This window comes from Anolis carolinensis, chromosome 3 (assembly GCF_035594765.1).
Source record: "Anolis carolinensis isolate JA03-04 chromosome 3, rAnoCar3.1.pri, whole genome shotgun sequence".
In the NCBI taxonomy this organism is placed as follows: Eukaryota; Metazoa; Chordata; class Lepidosauria; order Squamata; family Dactyloidae; genus Anolis; species Anolis carolinensis.
The window spans coordinates 74,586,964-74,609,897 of NC_085843.1; the positions used below are offsets into that span (position 1 = coordinate 74,586,964).

Here is a 22,934-nt window from a genome sequence, read left to right on the forward strand (position 1 = left end):
TTATATGGCAGTGTAGACTCAAGGTCCTTCCACACAGCTATTTTACCCATTTATAATCTTATATTATCTGCTTTGAACTGGATTATCTTGAGTCCACACTGCCATATAATCCACTTCAATGTGGATTTTATACAGCTGTGTAGAAGGGGCCTCATATAATCCACTTCTAAACAGATAATATAAGATTATAAATATAATATGAAATCATTACTGTGGTATAATAATACACAACAATATAATCTCTAAAACCAGGACAGTAAATAAAGAGCAACACGCTGAAAGCAGGGAAATTGGGAATTCCAGAAAGGAAACAATCAGGGTGAGCTTACACTTCCCAACGAAGGATTCCCTCAGGCAGGAAACAGCCAGGCTTTGAAGCTGAAAGGCCATTAAATGTTAATCAAGGTGGCTAATTGCATCATTCATACTTGCCGCACCAAGACTATTAATTGCTATTCAACCTGGCCAACCAAGAATTCCACAAGGTAGAAAGCAGCCAGGCTTGCAAGCAGCAAGGCTATTCAGTGCTGTTCAACCTGACCAACCAAGATTTCCCCTAGATAGAAAACCGCCAGGCTTTGAAGCCATGAGGCTATTCTATCCCATTCAACCTGGCCAACGAAGGATGGCCCTATATAGAAAGTGGCCAGACTTTGAAGCAGCGAGGCTATTCAGTGCAATTCAAATTGGCCAAAAAAAACCATTCCCCTAGAACGCAAGTACCCAGCCTTCCAAGCAGCAAGCCTATTCCATTGTATTCCAGCTCACCAAACAAGGATTCGCATAAGAAGAAAACGGCCAGGCGTTGAGGCTGCAAGGCTATTTACTGCTATTCCACTCAGTCAACAAATGATTCCCATAAGCCACAGCAACATGTGGCTGGGCACAGCTAGTACATGTATAGTTGTCTATCCCTGTTTTAAATGATATCTGAATAGGACTTCGATATTATGTAGAGCCTCCGATACATTTTTGCCTGAGCTGAGAGTATGCATTGTTTAAGTCAATACTTTCTTCCATGGGAACGTGGATCTTATGCCAGAGGCTGAAATATGTGGCTGAATAACTTTCTCTGCCCAAACCCCTGAACCACATCTGATGTTATTCTTGACCCCTGGAGCAGCTTTTCAGAACTTTAAAAGAGGGATCAATGAAAAATTGTTATCTCTCTCTCTTTCTATAAGCAGAAATCTCTACAAAATTCAGATTCCTTCTGCAAACAGAATGGTACTGGCAGATCCAATTACAGTGGTGAATCAGACATACAGAATCTCATATTCACCTCAGTGCCAGCACCTCAAACCTGAAAGAGAATCTGATAAAAGTGCAAGCTCTCCCATGCAGAGGGTGGACTGTTATGCAAGCTCTATAAATCGCTTGAGCAGGTACTTGAGCAGGTCAGTGGAGAAAAAGAATGCACAGAACAACCACATTATTTCTGCTTGAACATCTTATATATTAAGGCCATGAAAATTAATGTAGAAGGAGATATAATAGTAATTGCATATATGAATATCATAAAAGAATTAATGAAAGGTGCCATAATGTTATAAATATTTGTGTGTAGCATTTGTTTAGTATAAGGCCCTAAACAATCCAATTAGCTCAGACAGGCAAAGTTTTACCTCTGCAATTAATAGCACCAGCATTATAACCTTCACAATAATGACTGAAAATGAAATTCATTCAACCTATTTTTTCTTTAAAACGTCAATTGAATAAGCCGTTTAAAACATAAAGTTGAGGAGAAATTTCCCACTGAGACAATGCCTACCTTTTATTTCTATAGGAACAGAGACCAAGAATGACCTTATCTCACTGAAATGACCAGAGGCTGCACAGGAACAACAACTCAATTAACCTTCTTTAAAAAGCACCAAGTGATTTCTATTTTAGCAACAATAACCTCTGGTGTCAGCTGAAACTCACCAGTGCATGAAAAGATGACACTGAAAAGATTCCAAGACGGCCCATTGCATCTTTCGTCGGACGACTTGCAAAAGCAAGAAGTGTTTTTGGATTTGGGAGTTCCCCTCCTTGAAGACTTGCTAAGTAACAACGATACCTAAAAAGATCCATCTGAAACTGTTCCAGGTTTTGTTCCCAAACAAATATCTATAAAAGGACATTTGAGAACAGAGAAGAAAAAGTCAATGACAAATGAATGTTAAGGTACACATGCTAATACAGATCCACAAATACTACATTTCATTGAATTATATCTTCTATTGTCCAAATTCATTACATTCCTAAGTAAGAAAAGGGGAATATCTTTATTCCTGGAGCAGAGAAATTCTAAGACAACTATTACTTTGATAGAAAGCTAATAAGATTAACATTCCAGTCTTAATTTCCTCTGGATTCTCCTTCTCTACTCTACCCTATAGACACTGAAAAACTGTTTTTATACAACAAACATGAAAACATCAGAACCGTAACAACAACAAAAATCTCCAGGCTTTCCGTAGGAGCAGCTTAAAAGCCAGTGAAGTTTGATGCCATACTAAAGAAAATGAGTAAAAAACACCAGAGAATACATTAACATCTGTCAGTTGCTGAGCACCACCAGCAGTCTGTGTGGTGCAGATTGTCAGTAGGAAATACTTTCAATAGGCTGGAAATCTCCATAATGCTGCAACAATAGTTTCCCCTTGGTTAAGGTTCTAGACTTATTTAACAGCCCTGGTTAAAGAGCTGTTGCTCAGTAAAAGGGGCTCCATATGTTACCTTTTTTCAATTATATTGCCAGCTTGAATATATTTACTCAAAAGCAAGTGGAACTAAGCCCACGGGGCTTACCTCTTGGTATGTGCTCTTAAGTTTATAGCCATAGTTAGAATAACGTAGCCTAAGTTACTATAACTAGTGTTCTATATAATAATATTTGGAAATATGTGTATATTTCACAGTTGTGTGCTAAGTGTATACAAGTAAGGCACCTGGTCAAGAATGGTCTTCTTCTTCTTGGAGTCTCTAACAGAAGACAAACTGAGGAAATGCATTTCTCCCATTTTCTTCATCTTCTCGTCCATGTCAATCTTTTGCTCCAGTTTTTTAATTTCTGTTTTCAAAAGCTTGACAGTGTCTTCTTTGTGGTGCTGCCGTGCTACTGCAGTTGCACAAGCTGAGTGAACTGCTGTAATCCAGTTCTCCAGTTCTGTTTGGCTACAAGTCTTTAGAAAACAAAAGACAGAAATCAGAATCTTCGCAGTGCAGGTTTTCAAATATAAACTGTTTCTCCTGAATTTGTTCGTAATAGATTCTATTTTGCATGTCCATAACTGTGTCTATATGATTATTTGTTCCTTCTAAGAGTTCACCCTATCAATGGAAACTTCTCGGAAATTAGAGCCTCAAAATTAGACAGTTGGAGGGGCTTTGCAGAACACCATAACACTTCAACAATACTCAGTCCAACTCTGAACACACTGATGTAGAATGAGATTACTGAACACAATGATTTAGAATGAGAAATCCTGACAGGAGCCACAGTTCATATATATTTATAGAGTAATTGGTAGCCTGTAACAAATACCTATATCACTTCAAGAACATGGTGCCCACTGATATTGTAACTATGATGAAAGCTATACCACTTCCCTGCTGAGAAAGCTTATAATCATCAATTGTCATGTCCCTGCAATACCCCAGCGAGATCACTGTGCTTTAGAGCTGAAGAGGAAAACTAATAATGAACAGAAGAATGCACATCAAAGAGAAAGTAACTTGAAGAGCTTCACTAGATTTTCTATGATTCTGAACCATATGGCAACATATGCTGTGTTCCTAGTAATGTTATCAAGATGGGTAGCAACTAATGGGTGTTTAAAAAAATACTTTTTACTCATAACTGCTACAGAGAATGACTTACAAAACATAAATCCTCGTGATTTCATAAAACATGTGTTCAGCATCCTTGAGTAGTTTGTGAATTTAATAAGGCTAGATGTAAAATGTCGACTGTAAGAACAGTAGTCTCGCTTATCCAACCTTTGCTCATCCAACGTTCTGTATTATCCAACGCAGTCTGCCTTTTACTAGTCAATGTTTTCAATATATTGTGATGTTTTGGTGCTAAATTCGTAAATACCATAATTACTACATAATGTTATTGTGTACTGACCTGCTTTTTCTGTCGATTTGTTGTAAAGCATGATGCTTTGGTGCTTAATTTGTAAAATCATAACTTAATTTGATGTTTAATAGGCTTTTAATTAATCCCTCCTTATTATTCAACATTTTTACTTATCCAATGATCTGCTGGCCCATTTATGTTGGATAATCGAGACTCTACTGTATCAGTTTAAGCACTCACTAGTATCAACACAATCTTATTCTTTCCCAGAATACCATATATTGACCTCTTTTAACAGGATCTGCTGCTTGAATGAATCTTTGTAAATTGTTTTGTTTTACTATGATATAAAGTTAGCTGCAAATATTTACAGTCCCTAGCACTATACTTTAAAATGAAGAGGAAGGTGGGGATTGGTGATCCTATTCATTCTTAATCTGGGATATGAACTCAGCTCCAAGTGTTTAGTTAACAGCAAGCCTTGGTTATTATTAATATGCTTAATTCTTATACAGACATAACTACTGATCACAGTTAAGGGCAGTAGAAGGAGAGGATATATATGAGAAGGAAGGGAGCACAAAGCCTCATCTCCAGTCCATGGGTAAGATTTAAGAATGCAATCCCAATTTACAAATACGGTAAGCCAATTTAGGCCATCTGAAGCTTTACTGAATCCTAACTTTGCTCCATTCAGGAACGTAGGGTTCTGACCTAATTTGTGCTGGCAAAGAGGCATTCCCCTGAACTGAAAGATGTTTACATCTACCATAAATCTGACTCTTCTTTTGATTCACCCCTTCTTCACTTAGCAAACCAATAAATCCCTCTGTCAATTAAAATGATTATGCCACTTGTACCAGATCAGATGTTACAAGAGTCTGCCTATTCCTGACCCCTTCCAGCCTTCATTGTTGTTGTTGTTCAATCACTCAGTTGTTTCTGACTATTCGTGACCTCATGGACCAGTCCATATTTTTGAGTTAAGTCTGCACTGGCCCCTGATGTCACCATGACCATCTGCTTTAGGTGTCATATTGGGAGAAGACAAATATAAAAAATGAATGAATTGATAAAATTCAAAGTCCAATCTCTTTAGTAGGTCATTTTACTAGTTAGCCTTTTCATTCCTTTTTTTCAAAACCTATTTAAGGTCAATTAAATACAATTCCATCAATTTCATAGTTTATGCAAAAGCAAATTCTAATTTACTGCATTCTCCCATTCTACCCCTACAACCAACATATATAACTATACTCAGTATATAAATTAAATTGATTTTTTTAAAAAAAACAAATGAAAACACCTCCAATTGAGGTAAGATGTCTAGAAACAGTATATGGTGGACCCTTGGTATCCACTAAGGCTTAGTCCCAGGATACTCATGAAACCAAAATCCATGAACGCTCAAGTACCATCATATACAATGGTATAGTAAAATGCTGTCCCTTATATAAAATGACAAAAAACAATGTTTTCTGTTTGCATTTTTAAAAATGTTTCAAGTTGTGGGTATGGAGTGCCAACTATATAAAAACGATTTCACAGAAATTTGAATAATCTTTACTCATTCTATGCAGGAAACTAGAAATGAAGTTTAAATTATAATGATTCGCCACATCAAAGAAATCATTCAACAATTATAGCAATGTTTTGAATGGATGATAATAGAAAATGCACATGAAGTTGCATTTGGAGGAGAAAGGGTAGGAGGACTAAACTATTTAGCACTCTCAAACTGAGAGGGCCTCAGTTTATCTCCAAAGGAAAGACGGAACCTTAAAAATAACCTGAAATATGAACATGCAGTTTTTAAATGCTTCACGCATCGAGTAATACCATGTGCCTTGCAAGTCTAGTTGATTTGTGTAGGCTGCATCATAGCTGCCTCACTAAAGAGGAAGTTAGTGGGAGATGGGTAGCATATTTGGATGCAAGACAGTAAAAATACATTTACAGTGAAATGTATATTTTGGCTGTGCTGAACAACACTCTGTCTCTCTTTGACTTTGTAGTCAGTCTTTTTAGTAGTTTCTTTTCAATGTATGTGCACATAAATCAGATAATATTCTGAAAACCTTAAATCACAAGGCTTTTAAAAGAACCTCTAATGCTTTTAAAATTTTGTTCAAATATTACTATAAATGTACATGAATCATCTGCAAAGATACATTATTATTATTACTAATGTGATGTACACAGTTAAGCATAACAAATCAATCTTGTGGGAGGGGGATTACAGTAACTTGCAGATTATTTCCATAATTACATCCAGTCTTTCTCTCCTCCTGCAAATCCATCTTTGTTTCACCATCTAAATTCTTTAGATTTACAAGGATCCCGGCACATAGCTAGCAAATAGTTTCACAAATCTAAAGAACCTTCTGAAATATTACTTTGATTATTCATTCTGTGCTCTTTCCCATGAGATGTCACAGGAAAATCTAGCTCTGATGTCTCAGTGAGGAACTTGTAATAAATAAGGCTCTATGTTGCCACAAAAGCTGTGGACTTCGTCTGACCCCTAAAGTCTTTAGCCTTTATGACATTTCTTTTTGAGAATCAAGGTCTCCAAACAAGATGTATTTGTAAGATTTTGCAGTATTATATGAAGATCTACTTTGGTCCTCACGAAATATGGCATTAATGCTGTTCCCTTATGCTCCTTTACTTCTCTTCCCATGACCCCTCGTGCCCAGTAAAACACTGTAGTATGGACAACATACTTGCTCTTGAGGGAGAAGTTAGAAAAGGTAGAGGCATGAAAATAAGTGATTTAAAAGAGTGATTATGATACTACAAGAGGCCTATATTATAACTGGGGAAAGAGTTCTATTTGTCCTATACTGTAGGAAGAAAAAGACACAACATATGGCAGACCTGCTATCAATTATTTTTAAAGGAGAGATCCATAAACGACAAAGGCATAGTTCCAATTGAGGATACAGTCCTGAGGCTTTGGGGGATTGGGGCTGACTTGCAGAAATTCACCATTTAAGCTTCACTAAGCCAAATGGTTGAGAAAATATGTTATCTAGAGCTAAAAGCATGGAAATAATTTCATCCCTATACAGATCTCTTACAGAAGTCAGATCATTAGGTTATTCCTTTCTCTTTGTACGCTGAAACAAATGAGTAATATGTGCATATGGTTACAGTAAATGAATTTGAATTATAGGAAACACAATTAAGATTTAACCCTATATCATTACTTGAAACCAAAATCAAACATGTGAGAAAAGCAGCAAGGCATAAGTAGGGTTATTCTATCTTCAATGTCAACATAAGTGCAGCAGCACATTTTAGCTATACATGTTTAGTCCTAGTGTTTCTTCGACATAGAGAGGAATCCTGCTTGATGAGAATTGTTGTCCCCTTTCATATTAAAACCATTGACATTTTTAGTTGAGGTGGCACTGTTACACAGCCTGATGCATGTGTGTGGCTAGTTTCATACTTTCCTTATGGTCTCTTCAATAATTTGATAATCACATAGTAACAATGGGCTAAAATATGCTGTAATTCCCTGTAATAAAGTGTGAATTTTTTAGTTTACAGATGTCATGTTTAATTGTGTATTGTGTTTTAAAAGGGTCAATCTTTCAGTTATTGCATCTCTGAACTCAAGAGTTGGTTGCCATGGAGAAGTGAGCAGAGCCAACTGCCGTTTTGGTGGAGAAGTACAGGTTTAAAAAAGAAGCAGTTAGTCTGTGCCCTGATGAGGTACAGGGAAGACTGATCCTTGTTGAAGGGATCAGGGAGACTCAATTGCTTAATTTTGAGTCAGTTTAAAATAAGTTTGGTGACTTATTTTAAGGTAGTCTGTCTCCTGTTAAGGAACAGATAATCTGTGATTGAAATTCACAGGGTGACTGCAGTTTAAAGCAGTAGAGAAAGAACTGACATTTTAAGGAGTTTGAAACACCTCATTCTAACTTTGCAACTGTTAACTAAAGTGCCTCTAAAGAGAAAGTTACTGTAACCATTAAGCTTTGTGCCTGAATAAATGTGTTATTGTTCTTCAAACATCTCAGCTTCTGTCACATATATTGCCATCAAGAGTAAACAAGAAGAAGGAAGAAAAACAATATTTAAAAGGTCTCCTCTCTGAGACAGTTAGTGGCTGATCTTCCCATAGTGGTGGCAAGCGTTGATAATCCCCTTTACATCTGGTGGCAGCATTATAAAGACTTTATAATTTGGTGGCAGTGTAAATAAACATCTTTACATCGGTGGTAGCGGTAATATAATATATTCATTTAATAAAAACATCTCCTTCTCCACATTCCCCAAATACAATTTTGGAAAAATATAGTATATGCATAACCACTGAAAAGTTTCTACTGGAACTCAGATGGATAAAATTAATCACTTAAAATATATATTTTGGAGAGTAATGACAGCCTTTTATAAATGAATTGACAAACATTTCACTTTCTGGTGTTTTAAATTGCTCAAAATGGAAGCAAACTACAGTTTGAAATGTTTACAATAGAATGATTTATAGTGGATGATATTTAATATTATTCACTAGCTTGAGACCATGCAAGTTTTAAGGTCTGAAGTCTCTGGTTGCAGAAATTCTCCCTTATAACCAAGTCTTTCCACCCCTGTGTAACTGGAGGGATGACTGTATTATCATCTTGCGAAAGTGCTCTGCCTGTGGACTGTGAGCCAACAAAAACCTGGGCACCATTACAATTTACAGCTTACTGTGCCAAGAAGAGCGCTCTGATATAATTCTTACAGAACCTCTTATTATGATTGAACAGTTTAATGGCTATTCTTTATTCTACTGATGACATAAGAAATCACAATGTGAATACAAGTGATATATCTAAAATCCTAATCCGCTTTCTTGCCTGGCGGTTGGGAGGGGCTGTCCTGTAAACTACACATTTGAAAAGAAATGAGGTCATAAACAGAGATTATATTTGTGTCCTATATATATTACAAGGACTCAGAGGTCGGATAAGAACAACTATTGAAATAGTAGATACTTTCAAACAGGAAAGGAATGAGATCACTCAACATCCATTAAAATAACTAAATGGGGAAAAGAAGAATTTCTTTTTGAAATGAGGTAACCACTCTCATCTAGCATTTATAATCTTTATAAATAGAAATCTATACTTGAAATCATAATTATAACACAGAAAAGGATGTTATACGTTTTTTGATCTAGTTATTTTTTCAGACTGTGTTTCAAGATATCTAGGAAGCTTATTTTTGATGCTTTGATGAAAAATCTATATATAGCAGGTCAGCTTCATGGAAGAAAGCACCAGTGCCACCTCAGAGACTCAGCAGGCCCTAGCTGCTGTCATTTTCCTACCCCGACATTGAAAAAGCCTTTTGTCACTATGCACAGAGAAATAAGAGTTAATACGGATAAGAGTGAATAATGTACCCTAATATTTATCAGAAAAAGTACTATCTTGGTTCCTTCTCTGAGTGTAGTGGCTAAAGGTACGAGCTTAGGTAGTCCCAGATGGACCTAAAACAGTGGTTTTCAACCTGTGGGTCCCCAAGTATTTTGGCCTACAACTCCCAGAAATCCCAATCAGTTTACCAGCTGTTAGGGGTTCTGGGAGATGAAGGCCAAAACATCTGGGGACTCACAGGTGGAGAACCACTGACCTAAAAGAAGCACTGACCTACACTACACTCTTAGTATCCCCTTCGAGGTGAAGCTGCTGCCACCATTTTCCCACTTGGGAAGTCAGAAAACCCAGAATCAGTGATGTGTTGGAGAGGAGAGTGCCTGATGCAACTTTTAGGCTCACCTGAGCTTGCCCTTTGCTAGTCTACTCAGAGTGGATGATTCCTTTTTTGATAAGAGTTATGGTAATAAACCCAGATTTTGGAGGTTTTGACTACAGTTTTTCAACTTATATATGGTAGACAATCTAAATGCAGTCCAGAATCTGCTTTAATATTTCTATTTGAAATGATGGTTCTTAGACTGGTGCTTCTCCCTAAGCCATTGCCTGATGGTCCTGGGAGAGAAAGAAACAACCACAGCCTGTGGGCACTAATACAATACCAGTTATTGGAACATTGGGAAACCAATAGTTGCCAGTTGTCCTATATTAGATCACTCAAGATGAACTGTTCTATGCTATACAGAGGTCCTTGGCAGACAGGCAAATGAATGTATCTTCTTGGACGTTCAGATTTTAGAAGCTATTGATATAACCAAATCTATCTACGAAGAAATATCTGTAACGCACATGTATCCCAATTGCTCCCACTCACTGAAACATTTGCCTAGGCTGCTTCTTCCTTTGGGAAAAACACATGAATACCATTGCAGGCATATTTGCAAGCCAACATCAGGTCAAAAGCCTGAATACGGTTTGTGCAGATCAGTGTACTCTTCTACAACCTGATCTGCAGCAAAAAAGAGTTACTGCACTGTAAAGTATATTTTCCCCCAAACTACAAGTTTCAAATATATTAAATGCACATTCCTTTGGTTTTGCTCAGACCCTCCAACAACTCCCTGCAGAAGGAAGAAGTGCCCCAAATATGTCATCACACAGTTGCGGATCTACATAATAAGAGTCTAGCACTGTTAAAAAACTAGGAGCAGATACTTGTCAACCTTTAATAAAGTTGCAAAGCCATTTGGTTACATCTTGACACCAGAGTGTTTTGGATTGCTAGATGAGCAAAAGCTACCCACTGTTAAAATAATTAGCTAGGGTAGTCACTAGATGTTAAAGTAACAATCTCTTAAGTTCTGGGGCACCATTCAGGACTTTGGCTGGAGCAAGAAAAACAATTATCCAAGGACAGAACAAACCTGAAATAGAAAGGCATCACCAAGGGAATTGCTGAGGCAGAAAACATAGTCCTTCTTTGGGTGTTCTGGCACTGCTTGCACTATGCTGTTTTCCACCCAGACTGCATGTTTCGGGATGCTATTGTGGTCTATTCCAGATCTTCCATCACTTTCGTAGAAGAATAATGTACACCCTTGAGAAAAACAGCAAGTATTAACAACCAACAACACATCTGAACAAGATACCATTGCAGGCACCCAAAATAACAGCCGGGGTGGGGGAGAAGGGTGACATGTTCAGAGCCTTTTTCAAAGCATTACTTTGAAATTATTTCAATCCCCTTCAAGTCTAACAAAAAAATAATAGGACTCGTCAAAATTGTAGAAGGACATTGCTGTTGAAATATATGAGGCAATCATGAGGGTACGGAGCTTTGGAAAACTGGATCAAGGCCCTACTTCATGACAGAAGGAGGTTAATGCTTATCCTATCACACTTTCTAAATTCATATGGTTAAAACATATGGCAAATATTTTTCACTGGGGACACATGGCCTAAATCCATATCAGTTAAGCTGCCATTATTTAAAAACTGAATCAGGTTCACTGTTCATTGAATATAGAACAGACCGTGTTTATATATTCAGGTCTTCCAAAATGATATATGGGTAAGTGCAATTTGTAATAGGAAATATATAATTGAAAGTGACAAATCTCCATTAAAGGGAAGAAAAAACAGCCTCTCTGCCCCACAAAATACCAAGTAGAAGCTATATAACATAAGAGTCTAAATTAAAACTGATAACATTTTGCTCAAGTGTTTGTGGAAGATGACATTTTTAAAAAGCACATTGTACATAATTTTAGCCAGATCTATAGATTTTTAATGATTAAGGATTGGATCCTTTTGTAGCCCCAACTAGGGCGGACCCACTGAATCAATGAGATGTACTTAAATATTACTTACCATTTAACAACTGACTCAGTGGGGATATACTAGGTGGAACTACCAAAAAGACTCAAGTGTAAGAAATTTACTGTAGTACAAGCTTTTGTAGACAGCAGTGAACTGTCAGATGTATGCAATGATACATTAAACAGACTGGAGAAATGCATTATCACATACTAAATCATATTCATGCCAGGTAATATTGCTTTAAATCAACCCAACCAATCACCACAAAATGCCAGAACACAAATATGGATATTCAAACGAACAACAGAAAAGCATGCTTTTGCACAATTAGACACATAAAAAGGTACATCACAAGAAAAGAAAGTGTATTTGAGAGAGAGAGAGAGAGAGAGAGAGAGAGAGAGAGAGAGAGAGAGAGAGAGAGGGAGGGAGGGAGGGGGAGAGATAGATAGATAGAGAGAGAGAGAGAGAGAGAGAGATCTGTGGTTTGCTGGAAAAGTTCATTTTTAAAAATGAATGAAAATTGTCTATTTTAGCTCTGGGAAACTATTAGCACATCAACATAAACATGAAAGTATTCATTTCAGATAAGATAGAATCTGAATTGGAGGAATGCAATTAGATGTTCTATCAGGCAAAAATACTATAAATCTTTTTATTTTTAATCAACATTATTATCCTAGTTTCAAGATATCCCCGGTTATCATGTTACTTAGAGAAAACAATATTCAGCAAGACACAGCAGATGTTAACTTCAAAGCCTGAACCTTAACGTTATTAAGACCTAGTAATCCGAGAGACAAACAGTGAACACAAGTCACACTTTAAAGTAACACCTCTTTTATATCCCTCTGTCCTTTCTTTCCTTCCAGATGGCTTTTTGTTTATTTGTAAACACCACCATCCCACTCCCCCATCCTGCTGACTGCATGTGTGATTAGGGTCTCCTTTGCTCAGTCAGCCATGGCGAATGTCTGATCTATTTTCCTGTCCTCAGTAGCAAAGCAATAGAAGATCTCATACACATTCAGCTCCTATAAACTGGTGCTCCAGGCTGTGCTTGTTACCAAAATGAATAAAAGTGAAATCACAGGGTCTGCTTTTTACTCCTTGGGCTCAGCCTTTCTGTCTTTGGTGACCTTTCAGAACAATAAAGCAGAGAATCTGGGTTGCAATATGGCTTTGCCTCTAACCTCTTTTGAGCCGGGGTCCATTTTGACACTTTTGTTCTCGATTCTTACATGGAGAGGTTTATAATATGACTTAGCATTAATTATTTTAATTTGGAAGGAATAGGTCTACACAAGACCAAGGTGACCTATTCTGGTAGGTTATCCCTACTTTTCTTATGGATGAAGGATGTGAATCAGACAGGAATTTCAAGAGTAGATGCCATGCTACCATTTCCAAGTTTTTGTTTTCTGTCATATTTTCCATCTTAGGCAACAGCAGAAGAGCATTTAAATCAGGGTGGCAACTGCATGGGAGCCAGGCTCCAAGCGCAGGTATTTTCACATGTTTTTAGTTGTTCAGGAATTACTGTTTAGTTTGGGGCCAAACTGCCCCAAACTGCTTCAAAATCATAGAAGAATTTGGGAGACTGATGGGGTTTTGGGGGGCCATAAAAGATGGGGTCCAGGGTCTGCTAGTGACCCATGGATTGCAATCTGCTCACCCAACCTAAACACTGATATGTGTATAACCATATGGCCAGATTCAGATTTTTTTTTTCATCCATGCTACACTCACGCAAGTTGTGAGCCACAACTTACCGTAATCTGTCAACCAGCTTAATCTGACAACCTGAAATCAGGTGGACATTTCTCAGGAGTGTTTAAAAGCAAGAAATCAATGGAACTAATGAAACTAATTTCAGATTGCCATCCTGTGCGAATGCTCAATGATCAGAATATGACTGCTATAACTTATAACCATTGAGGCACTGATAAATATGTCCAGACTGAGCCATAAGGTCTCCAGAGACACTGAGACACATTATTTGCCATGATTTGTTTCTATTGAAGCCAGAGAGTCCTCCTCTTCTTCAAAAGTTTGTATTCCTATAAAAATCCAGTATTTCAATGGTATTAAGCACAGGAATTAAATGTAGTGAAATGTTGAATTAAATGACTGCCATCACCAATCTATATCTAGTATTCACTTTCACTGATGGAAATGGTTGTCAAATGCTCATGTTGTTTTTAAAACTTGGCTTATAGCAAAAACTAGAAAATAAATATCAACTGGAAATATATGCATGTTTAGAAGCATCAGAAGCAAATGGTGTCTGTTTGCATTAACTTTTACTTTCTGTTACAGGTTTATGTACACTGATGCTTTGACAGCATTTCAGTGCTGGCAGGCATAAAACACAGATTTTCTCTTGTTTGTTACACATAATATGATTTTATCATCTCTCCCCCCCCAACAGAATTTTAAAAACTATTTTAGCTTCACAGCAATATTAGAATATAGAGCTTTCTTAAAGGCACTGATTTATGGTACACTTCCCAAGTGTTATGCCAAGTGATTGGAACCCAAATTTACCACACCTAGACAGAAATATCTAGTTATAAAACAATAGTGACATACCATACATATACTCATGTACAAGTTGACCTGATGTTGCAGGCAGATTTTGGAGCCACAATTATGGATTTTGACTTGACTTGTGGATAAATCAAGGGTCTTTCTGCGAGAGGGGAAAGCACCAATGCCACATCAACAGGCCAAGTGCTATCACCACTTCCTCACACAGGCATTAAAAAACGTCAGAAGTCATGCCACAGTGGAGTAGAGGGTGTTAGTGCTTCTTTTAAGTTATCTCAGGACAGATTAGTTTTTGAATGGTCACATTTGACATTCTACTCAAAGAAGGAGATGACTCCTTTTCTGATAGGTGTTAAGGTACGGTGCTCACATTGACACATGGCTAAGTCAACCCAGGTTTTTTAGGTTGGTTTTTGACTAAAATTTCTAGATTTATACACTACTATATAGGGTAATATTTTGCCCCTCAAAATATTAATTTTGGAAAATAAATTCCCTCATAATATAATCACATTTTATAAAAATTGTTTTAATTTATTATCAAGATTCAATGCCGCTTCCACTAGATCCTTACTTCCCTCCAGAATGCGTGATTCTCTGCAGATACAGTCTCTCATGTGCTCTAAAGTCTGCTCTAGAGGGCTAAGAAACCCTTTGAAATAGTTTGGGTGCCTCAGAGGGCTACAGAAGGAGAGCAAGGAAGTCACGTGTTCTGCTGGCTTTTAATATAGATGTATGTGAAATACCCACATACTTTACTGAGTCTTGGCCTGATTCTGAATTATGGTTACCAACTGGTAGAAATCTGGAGAGGAACTCTGAACCTTTAATGGTTCAGCAGAAGATGAAATTTCAACCAGCATCTCTTGTCATACAACTAAGTAACAAGCAACACCTGCAATATTTCCATCTTCTAGTCAGTCAATAAAAATACAAGAGCCATCTTCAATTTTCACTTGACAAGCTTAAGATTAATGCATTATATTTAGCAGTTTTAAAATATCACAAATGTTTGCTAATTCCACAAGTACAAAACATTTTGGTATCAGAAACAATGTTGTGTACTCCTAGCTAAATCATCTGACTTCTCTTTTTTTGTAAGGTTGACATGACTACACAGGTAGTGAAAACACAAACAGTACAACCACCTTACCTTTTAAGGAGACCCAGTACTGTTTCCATTTCCTCCGTGTGGCTAACTCCACCTTCTTGTTCTTTTTGTGGACGAGGAAGTTTTTCACCGCAAGGGCTCCAGCTTTCCGTACAGTTCCTTGGCCTGCAGTGAGAAGAATGTCTGACTGTCCTGGGGAACTCAGAGTCCCGCTGCTCTGCTCATCACTCAGGGCAGAACCAGCTTCATCCAAGTTATCATTGGTGCTGCTCATCTCCAGCTCCCTCCGAAAGTTCTCATAAACTCCCTGACGAGCCCCATCTCCAGTCGAAGAGCTGCCACTATCGCTGCCAGCAAAGGCCCGGCTGGTGGTGGGAGAGTAGCTGGAGTTGGTGGCATTGGAGCGCCTAGAGAGGAGGTCAGTGTCAGTTGTTGCTCCCTCAATCCCACTGTCAGCAAATTCGCTCCCTTCGCCTGCATTAACATCCTGGTGCAATAAAAGAAAGGAAACATGATGGAGAAGTTGTTCAAAGCAATCTAGGAGTTTTTTTGAGGAGGGGGGATTATTTCAATATAATACTTTGCAAAGTATCTAGAACAGCCTCCACTGACGTGCCCTCCAGATGTGTTGGATTAAGTCCCCCATTATCATCTACAGTGGGGAACTATGTTAGAGAAGAGTGACAACCTCAACTTCAAAATCAACAAGGCCACAATTCACAGTAAAACGTATCACATTTATCTGACCTTGGGCCATGTGGAAAAACACAGATTTCATTGTCTTCAAAATCGTAACATTTTAATAAAGCAATTTTATATCCTGGAAGCAATCCAGCCATGCTGAACACTTATAAGCTTCAATCTGAAATGGTAATATAAACGCTGAAGGTGAAAACTTGGGGCGAGGGGCGTAACACTTTTAAAGTTCTGTCTTTTTGCTGACACTGGATTTTACTATTTTCCTGATCAAATTGCTACTGCAATTCATTATTGTTAGTTAACATTTGTGGTTTTTAAATATTAATAACACTTTAAATTAGAATACAATTAAGAAAATAGTGGGCACAAGTCAATCCCAGTTCAAATTTTAAACATGTATTTCATGGTGAACATAAATACACGTAATGATCCCATTTAGAATCAGTGGGGTTCCAATGTTCTTTAAAGTGAGATGGATTAAAATCTGCTGTTTTCATGAAGAAAAGATCTATTTGTATTCATTCATACTTCCCAGGTATCACCTCATTATTTTCCACACCATTCTGGAGGGTTTCCTGAAGGCAATGTTCTTCCAGCAGTCATGGGGTCAATGAGTGGAAACCTGAGAACTCAATCTCTTACTGGATTATACATTACCCTGAATCAAAACATTCAGTTGTATGCTATTTTGTGTGCTTGTGGGATAAAAATGAGCAATACAATGTTGATAAACTAACATTTATAATATGTGTCAGGGGAAATCCTTATGTGAAAAAACACTCAGGTATATGCATACACAAACCTTCAGTCCTGAGGGGTACAGAATCCTGAATATTTTTGACCAGTTCCATATATTATTGCATGAAAATTTTTGTCATTCCAATGAATGCAAATGATTGGAACAACTGACAGTCAAGCCATTTGGCTAGTATTTCAAAATACTTTCTGCATCTTATTTATATTCAAAAGCTGGAGCTTATGCCTTTCTAACTTATTTTGATTATCAAATGTTCTCTCCTTCTCTCTCTTTCTCCCTTTTCCAAAAGGTGAACAGCTCCTAAGGAGTCAGGGATGAGGACAACCTGCAAAGGAGAAATGCTAGCCTGACAAATAGTTGAGAGGAAACGACTAATTGCAGATCCATTTGTATCTATGAGAATTCACTGTGCTTCATATCGTCACTTTGTAATTTCTTTCCCCCAAAAAGTAGCTGCATATTAAAAGCTGTTGAATTTCCATCTCCTTATGACTGGAAGATAGTTTCAGAATGCTGAATTATGTATTCCTGAAATACCCCCACAGCATTATAGTAATAGAGCACTTCTGTGAGTTAGGAAGAGAGGAAAAAAACCCCAGCAAGCTTCCCAGTTAGCCGATCAAGGCGAATTTCCTGCAAATCCGATTGGATGCTGTGAGCAAACTAAATGGCACAGCTGCTCCCTAGGCACAGTTCCCTTTGAAGTGGGCTAAGGAGCACGTACACCACTTGGAGCAGAGAAGCTTCTGAATGTTGAGAAATTGTGAATGGCAAAGACTGGATAATGAAAATCTTCTTCAGCACACTTGTTCATGCATAAACATTTTCTGGCATGTCCTGGACTATGTTTCTGAAGTCATGCATACACCCTCATGTGTGCACCTATCATGAAAAAGATCTAATCCACAAATATTTCACAAAGTCCAGAGCAATGTTCTCCCAGTCCAGCCTCAACAGGAAACAAGGCAGGACTCTTATTGGAGAAAAGCCAACTAACACCTGAATATTTAATGCAATGCAGATCATACATAGTACAGTTAAGAAAAACTAGTCTTGAGTGGCCAAGTGATACACCAGTATGGTCCTAGAATGGACAATTGAGGAACAAAACTGGAAAAGGCAAAACTGCATTGCCTTAATTTCTCCATTGCCACCTCTCTATAGAGTAGAGATGGGGAATTTATACTTGCTAGATCAGTAGTTCCCAACTTGTGAGCCCTCAGATTTTTTGGCCTACAACTCCCAGAAATCCCAGCCAGTTTACCAGCTGTTAGGATTTCTGGAAGTTGAAGGCCAAAACATCTGGGGCCAGACAGGTTGAGAACCACTGTTCTAGATATTTGTAGTTCAACCATCTGAAGGCCTAGCCAGTGTAGCCATTGGTAAGGATTCAGGGAAGTTATCATCCAAGATATTGGGAAAGTCAAAGGTTTCCTACCCCTGCTATAAAGAAACACAACATGAAGAGTTAGCTTTTTAACGTGTTCCACTCTATTTACTAAACTGTAGACCAATTCCAAAGCAAGCAAGCAAGAAAGGAAGGTGGGCGCATTAGTCTTTGGGAGGAGGGGGAAACATTTTTAAGGATATGGTATAAGGGAATTCTAACCCTGGAATTGGATAGATTGCTCTGAGGATAATCAGTCACCAACACAGATTAAGCCTTACTTCAGCAGTATACAAACCTCAGTTTTAGGCTGACACAACCCCTGCGGTTAATCTAGACCAAGCTGTCAAAATAGATAAAAATAAAATTCTCTCCAAGGATTAAATTCTTCGTCTAAGTTTTTTGGAAAAGTGGGTCACCCTTATAAGTAATTAATTTCTAATTCCATCATTATGAAATAGCTCCTTGGTACTTAAAAATTATTTCTAACTAGATATTACTCATATATGTACCCTTTGTTTATTTTGCTGTTCTTTATCTGCTTCTAAACATTTTTTTCAAATGTTTATTCATCCAATAATTATTTCAGTAATCCACATGTACTACCAAGCAAAAAACAATGCCTCTTTAATGTTAAGATGAAATATTAGCCAGATATTACAAATTCCATTTGAAAACGTTTATATAAACAAAATGGATTGGGAAGATGAGAATGACTGCAGTATCTTGTGATATAAGCCAGTGTTCTGGTTCCAGATGTTTCCCATGAATGTATATTCTACAACATTTGATGGAACCACACGTAAGCAATGAGGGAATCATATAAAACACTTTAATACTGGATAATCTGATAGTTGATTGTGTAAACAACTGTCTTACTCAAAAGTACTAGTATATATTATTATGGTATTGTAGACAATAGTGTTGTTCTTTTTAAGTAGAGGACCTTGCTTTTTTAAAAACATAGAATTTGAAATAGTTAAAAGTACAGCATCTGGAGGAAGTAGAACACACAACAATGTAAGAAAAGCATTAATCAGAGGAAGAGGAAGGAAATCCATCCATTATAGACTTTACTATACCATGGAAAAGCTTATTGGATTACTAGAATAAAATATATGAAGGTGAATCTCACTAAGAGTGCATCTATACTGTACATGCAGTCTACCCTGGTTCAGTGCTATGGAATCATGGCAGTTGTAGTTTTACAAAGTCTTTATCTTTTTTTTGCCGAAGAGTGCTTGTGCCTCACCAAACCACAACCCCCAGGATTCCACAGCATTCAGTCATGACAGTTAAAGTGGTGTCAAACAACATTAATTCCGTGGTTCAGATGTACCCTAGTCTGAACATGTAAGTGAGCAGAAGTTGATGATCTTGAACACAGAAGATAAATCCATGAAGCCACAACTATACAAGAGAAATTAAAACTATCCATAAACCAAATCTGGTGTCTAAAACTTGCATATGTAGTGTTGAGGGCCATTAATATTTAGATAAGTTGTTTCCATGAGAAAACCAAACTAAGGGTTAAAATATAGTTAGTAGACAGTTATTATAAAATTGTAGCAGTTATGCACGAAGGCAGATATAAAATGAAAAGAAAACCCACAGCATGTCTGCCAGCAACAAGGGGACTAAGATTTCCTCCTCCCTTTGCAATTAGAATGACAGATGCTCATTTAAATCAAATACTTGTTCATTTGTCTCTTGCCCCCACCTCCTGCATGCTTCAAGCTGGCTGTCCAGTTTTGTTTAAAAACTACATCTAATTCTGTCTGTTCATGCATTTCCTTTTGATGCCTGTTTATTTTTAACATAACATTATCTTTAACTTGCAAGACTTTGACGGGGTTTCACAAGCACTAAGTCTGGCGTTATGTGATGTTGTATTATAACGCATACAGGTTTTTCATGTCCTGTGTAAAAAACTGAAAAATCGAATGACTTTCCTACAGGGATCTGTAAAATGGTGTGACTAACCGTGTACACCAGGGGTCCCCAAACTAAGGCCCGGGGGCCGGATGCGGCCCATCAAAGCCATTTATCCGGCCCCCACGGCACAAGGGCAGAAGAGGGTTGGGCTAAATGACCCAAGGGGTCTCTTCTTCTCTTCCAGCCCTTATATCATTATCATTATTATTATTATTATTATTATTAACATTGAGGTTGGGTGGCCATCTGTCAGGGGTGCTTTGCTTGTGCTTTTGGTGCACAAAGGCAGAAGGGGATTGGACTAAATGGCCCAAGGGGTCCCTTCTAACCCTCTTTATTATTGTTGTTGTTATTATTATTATTATGATTATTAACATTGAGGCTGGGTGGCCATCTGTCAGGAGTGCTTTGCTTGTGCTTTTGGTGCACAAAGGCAGAAGGGGATTGGACTCAATGGCCCAAAGGGTCTCTTCCAACCCTATTATTATTATTATTATTATTATTATTATTATTATTATTATTATTATTAACATTGAGGCTGGGTGGCCGTCAGGGGTGCTTTGCTATTGCTTTCGGTGCACAAAGGCAGAAGGGGATTGGACTCAGTAGCCCAAAGGGTCTCTTCCAATCCTCTTTGTTGTTGTTGTTGTTGTTGTTATTGCTCGGTGGCCAATTATAGTCCGGCCCTCCAATGGTCCAAAGGATCGTGAACTGGCCCCCTGTTTTAAAAGATTGGGGACCCCTGGTGTACACATTCAATTTTTAAAAAATCATCTGAAAGTTAGGGGGGGAAAGCCCCTGGGAAAAAACAGTTTAGCATTACTGTGATTTATGCTGAGTCAGACATTAAGGAGCAGGTAGGCTTGAATTAAATAACCATGTATTGCACTTAAGATATTTGGTTCCATGTGCCAGTTAGAAAAAAAAATCCTATATTGACATATTAGAAAATATAGCCTAGTTCTCAGATAGTCTAAAATGCCACCACTTTTCACTGTTTAGTAGGATGAGCTGAAAACCTTACAGGGAAATAAAATAATGGCTGCATTTTTCAGGGACTTTTCACATGTTAAAGCAGGTTTAAGTTGATTATGTGGAATTTGAGTTTTATCACCAGAAATTTTCTGTGCAAAAAAGGTATAACAATCTCTGATTGAGAATCTCTCATGATCCCAGATCACAAGTCTGAATTTCTGGACAAGATATACTGCTATCAAAGGAGACCCCTGTAGCAACATCCTCATTAGGTATAGGTTCTGTGGTATAGTTTCTGTAAAGCACACTGATATACCCAAGCTGATGTATGAATCAGAATCACTTGTAGAGACAGCCCATAGTGGAAGAGACAAAGTGCAATCCATTATATGTTCCTGTGCTGAAGTTTGACTACATTAGCCAGGGCTGCTGGATATTACAGTTCAGCAATATCTGGAGGATTGCATCTTGCTTACCCATAATCTACAGAGGAAAGGATGGCTGAATTCAGTAGGGCTTAATTTTATTATATGTGGAACACATAAAAAAGTGTTTTAGCATGGAGAATTTCAGTCATTCCATTCACACCCATTCCATTCCCTCACCTATGATCTTCTGTTCCCTCTTCACAAGAGGCACACAGGTTTCTACAACCACTGAAGATCTCATTGCTAATTGTGTTTCTACAAATGCTTACTCCTCAAGAACAAGGCACTTAGAGAATGAGTTTGAGTGTTGATTTGGTGGCCGGAAGGGTTCTAGGCAGCATCAAGAAGAGAAAAGTGTGCAGAATGTGGGAAATAGTAAAGCCACCCTTGATCAGGCGTCATCTGGAATAACATGTCTACTCCTGGGCACAACAATTCAAGAAGGACATTTACAATGTGGAACATATCCAGAGGAGAGTGACCAAGATGATAAAAGGGTCTGGGGGAAAATTCACAAACAGTTTCAGGAACTGACTGTTTAACTTATAGAAAAGATAGAAAAGTTATGAGACAGTCATATTTAAATGGAAATGGAAGAAACATGTTTTCTGATGATTCAGAGACTAGGATTCAACTTACAAGATAAATTAAATTACACTTAAGTATTAGAAGAACTTTCTCATAGTAAGAAGTAGCATAGACTGCCAAGGAGGGTGGTAGACTCTCCTTTTCTTTTTGAGGTCTTTAAACAGATGTTGGATGCCCTCCTCAGGAGTGTTTTAGCTGTGGGTCAATGGCCCTTGAGGTCCTTTCCAATGCCATGATTCTGTGCAGGGTCTGGTGACACATGATGCTGTCAACTTGCTAAGGAGGGACAGATTTGGTCAATATCTAGATGGGATACCATGAAGAACTCCAATTTCACTGACTGAAGTTTCACAACTGAAAACCATCAGAACATAAATATACTACATAAATAAGCTGTACAGAGACATTTATAGAAGTAGTAAAACAAGAAAGCATTTCTATGATGTCCCGAGCACAACATACTCTTCATTGTCTCAGAAATGTGCAAAAGCCCAATAAAGGACAAACCGGTCTTATTCCCTCTCCACACCACAATCCAAATTGCAGGTGTAAGGGACAGGGAACCAAGGAAAATAGGGTATCAACTCTAAGAGAATACTAGCTTGAAAGTTTGCAGTTGAGGAGCGACTTGAATTTGAACTCATCAGCACGTAACACACACACACATGTTGGCCACTGCAGCAGACCTACTGATGGAAGATTTGGGATGTGCTACATATTGCTATG

At 37.8% G+C, this 22,934-nt stretch overlaps 1 protein-coding gene across 12 annotated transcripts in view; it reads right to left on the reverse strand.

Annotated features, from left to right (window-relative positions):
* tiam1 (TIAM Rac1 associated GEF 1) overlaps positions 1-22,934 on the reverse strand; it is a 289,209-nt gene that overhangs the window by 80,425 nt on the left and 185,850 nt on the right. For all 12 annotated transcript variants that reach the window (XM_008107611.3, XM_008107615.3, XM_008107610.3 and 9 more), the window contains 4 exons: positions 15,482-15,926; positions 10,884-11,056; positions 2,940-3,173; positions 1,930-2,115 (listed from right to left, as the gene is read on the reverse strand). In XM_008107611.3, the coding sequence (XP_008105818.2) occupies positions 1,930-2,115; positions 2,940-3,173; positions 10,884-11,056; positions 15,482-15,926 (1,038 nt within the window). The remainder of the gene's footprint in view (positions 1-1,929; positions 2,116-2,939; positions 3,174-10,883; positions 11,057-15,481; positions 15,927-22,934) is intronic.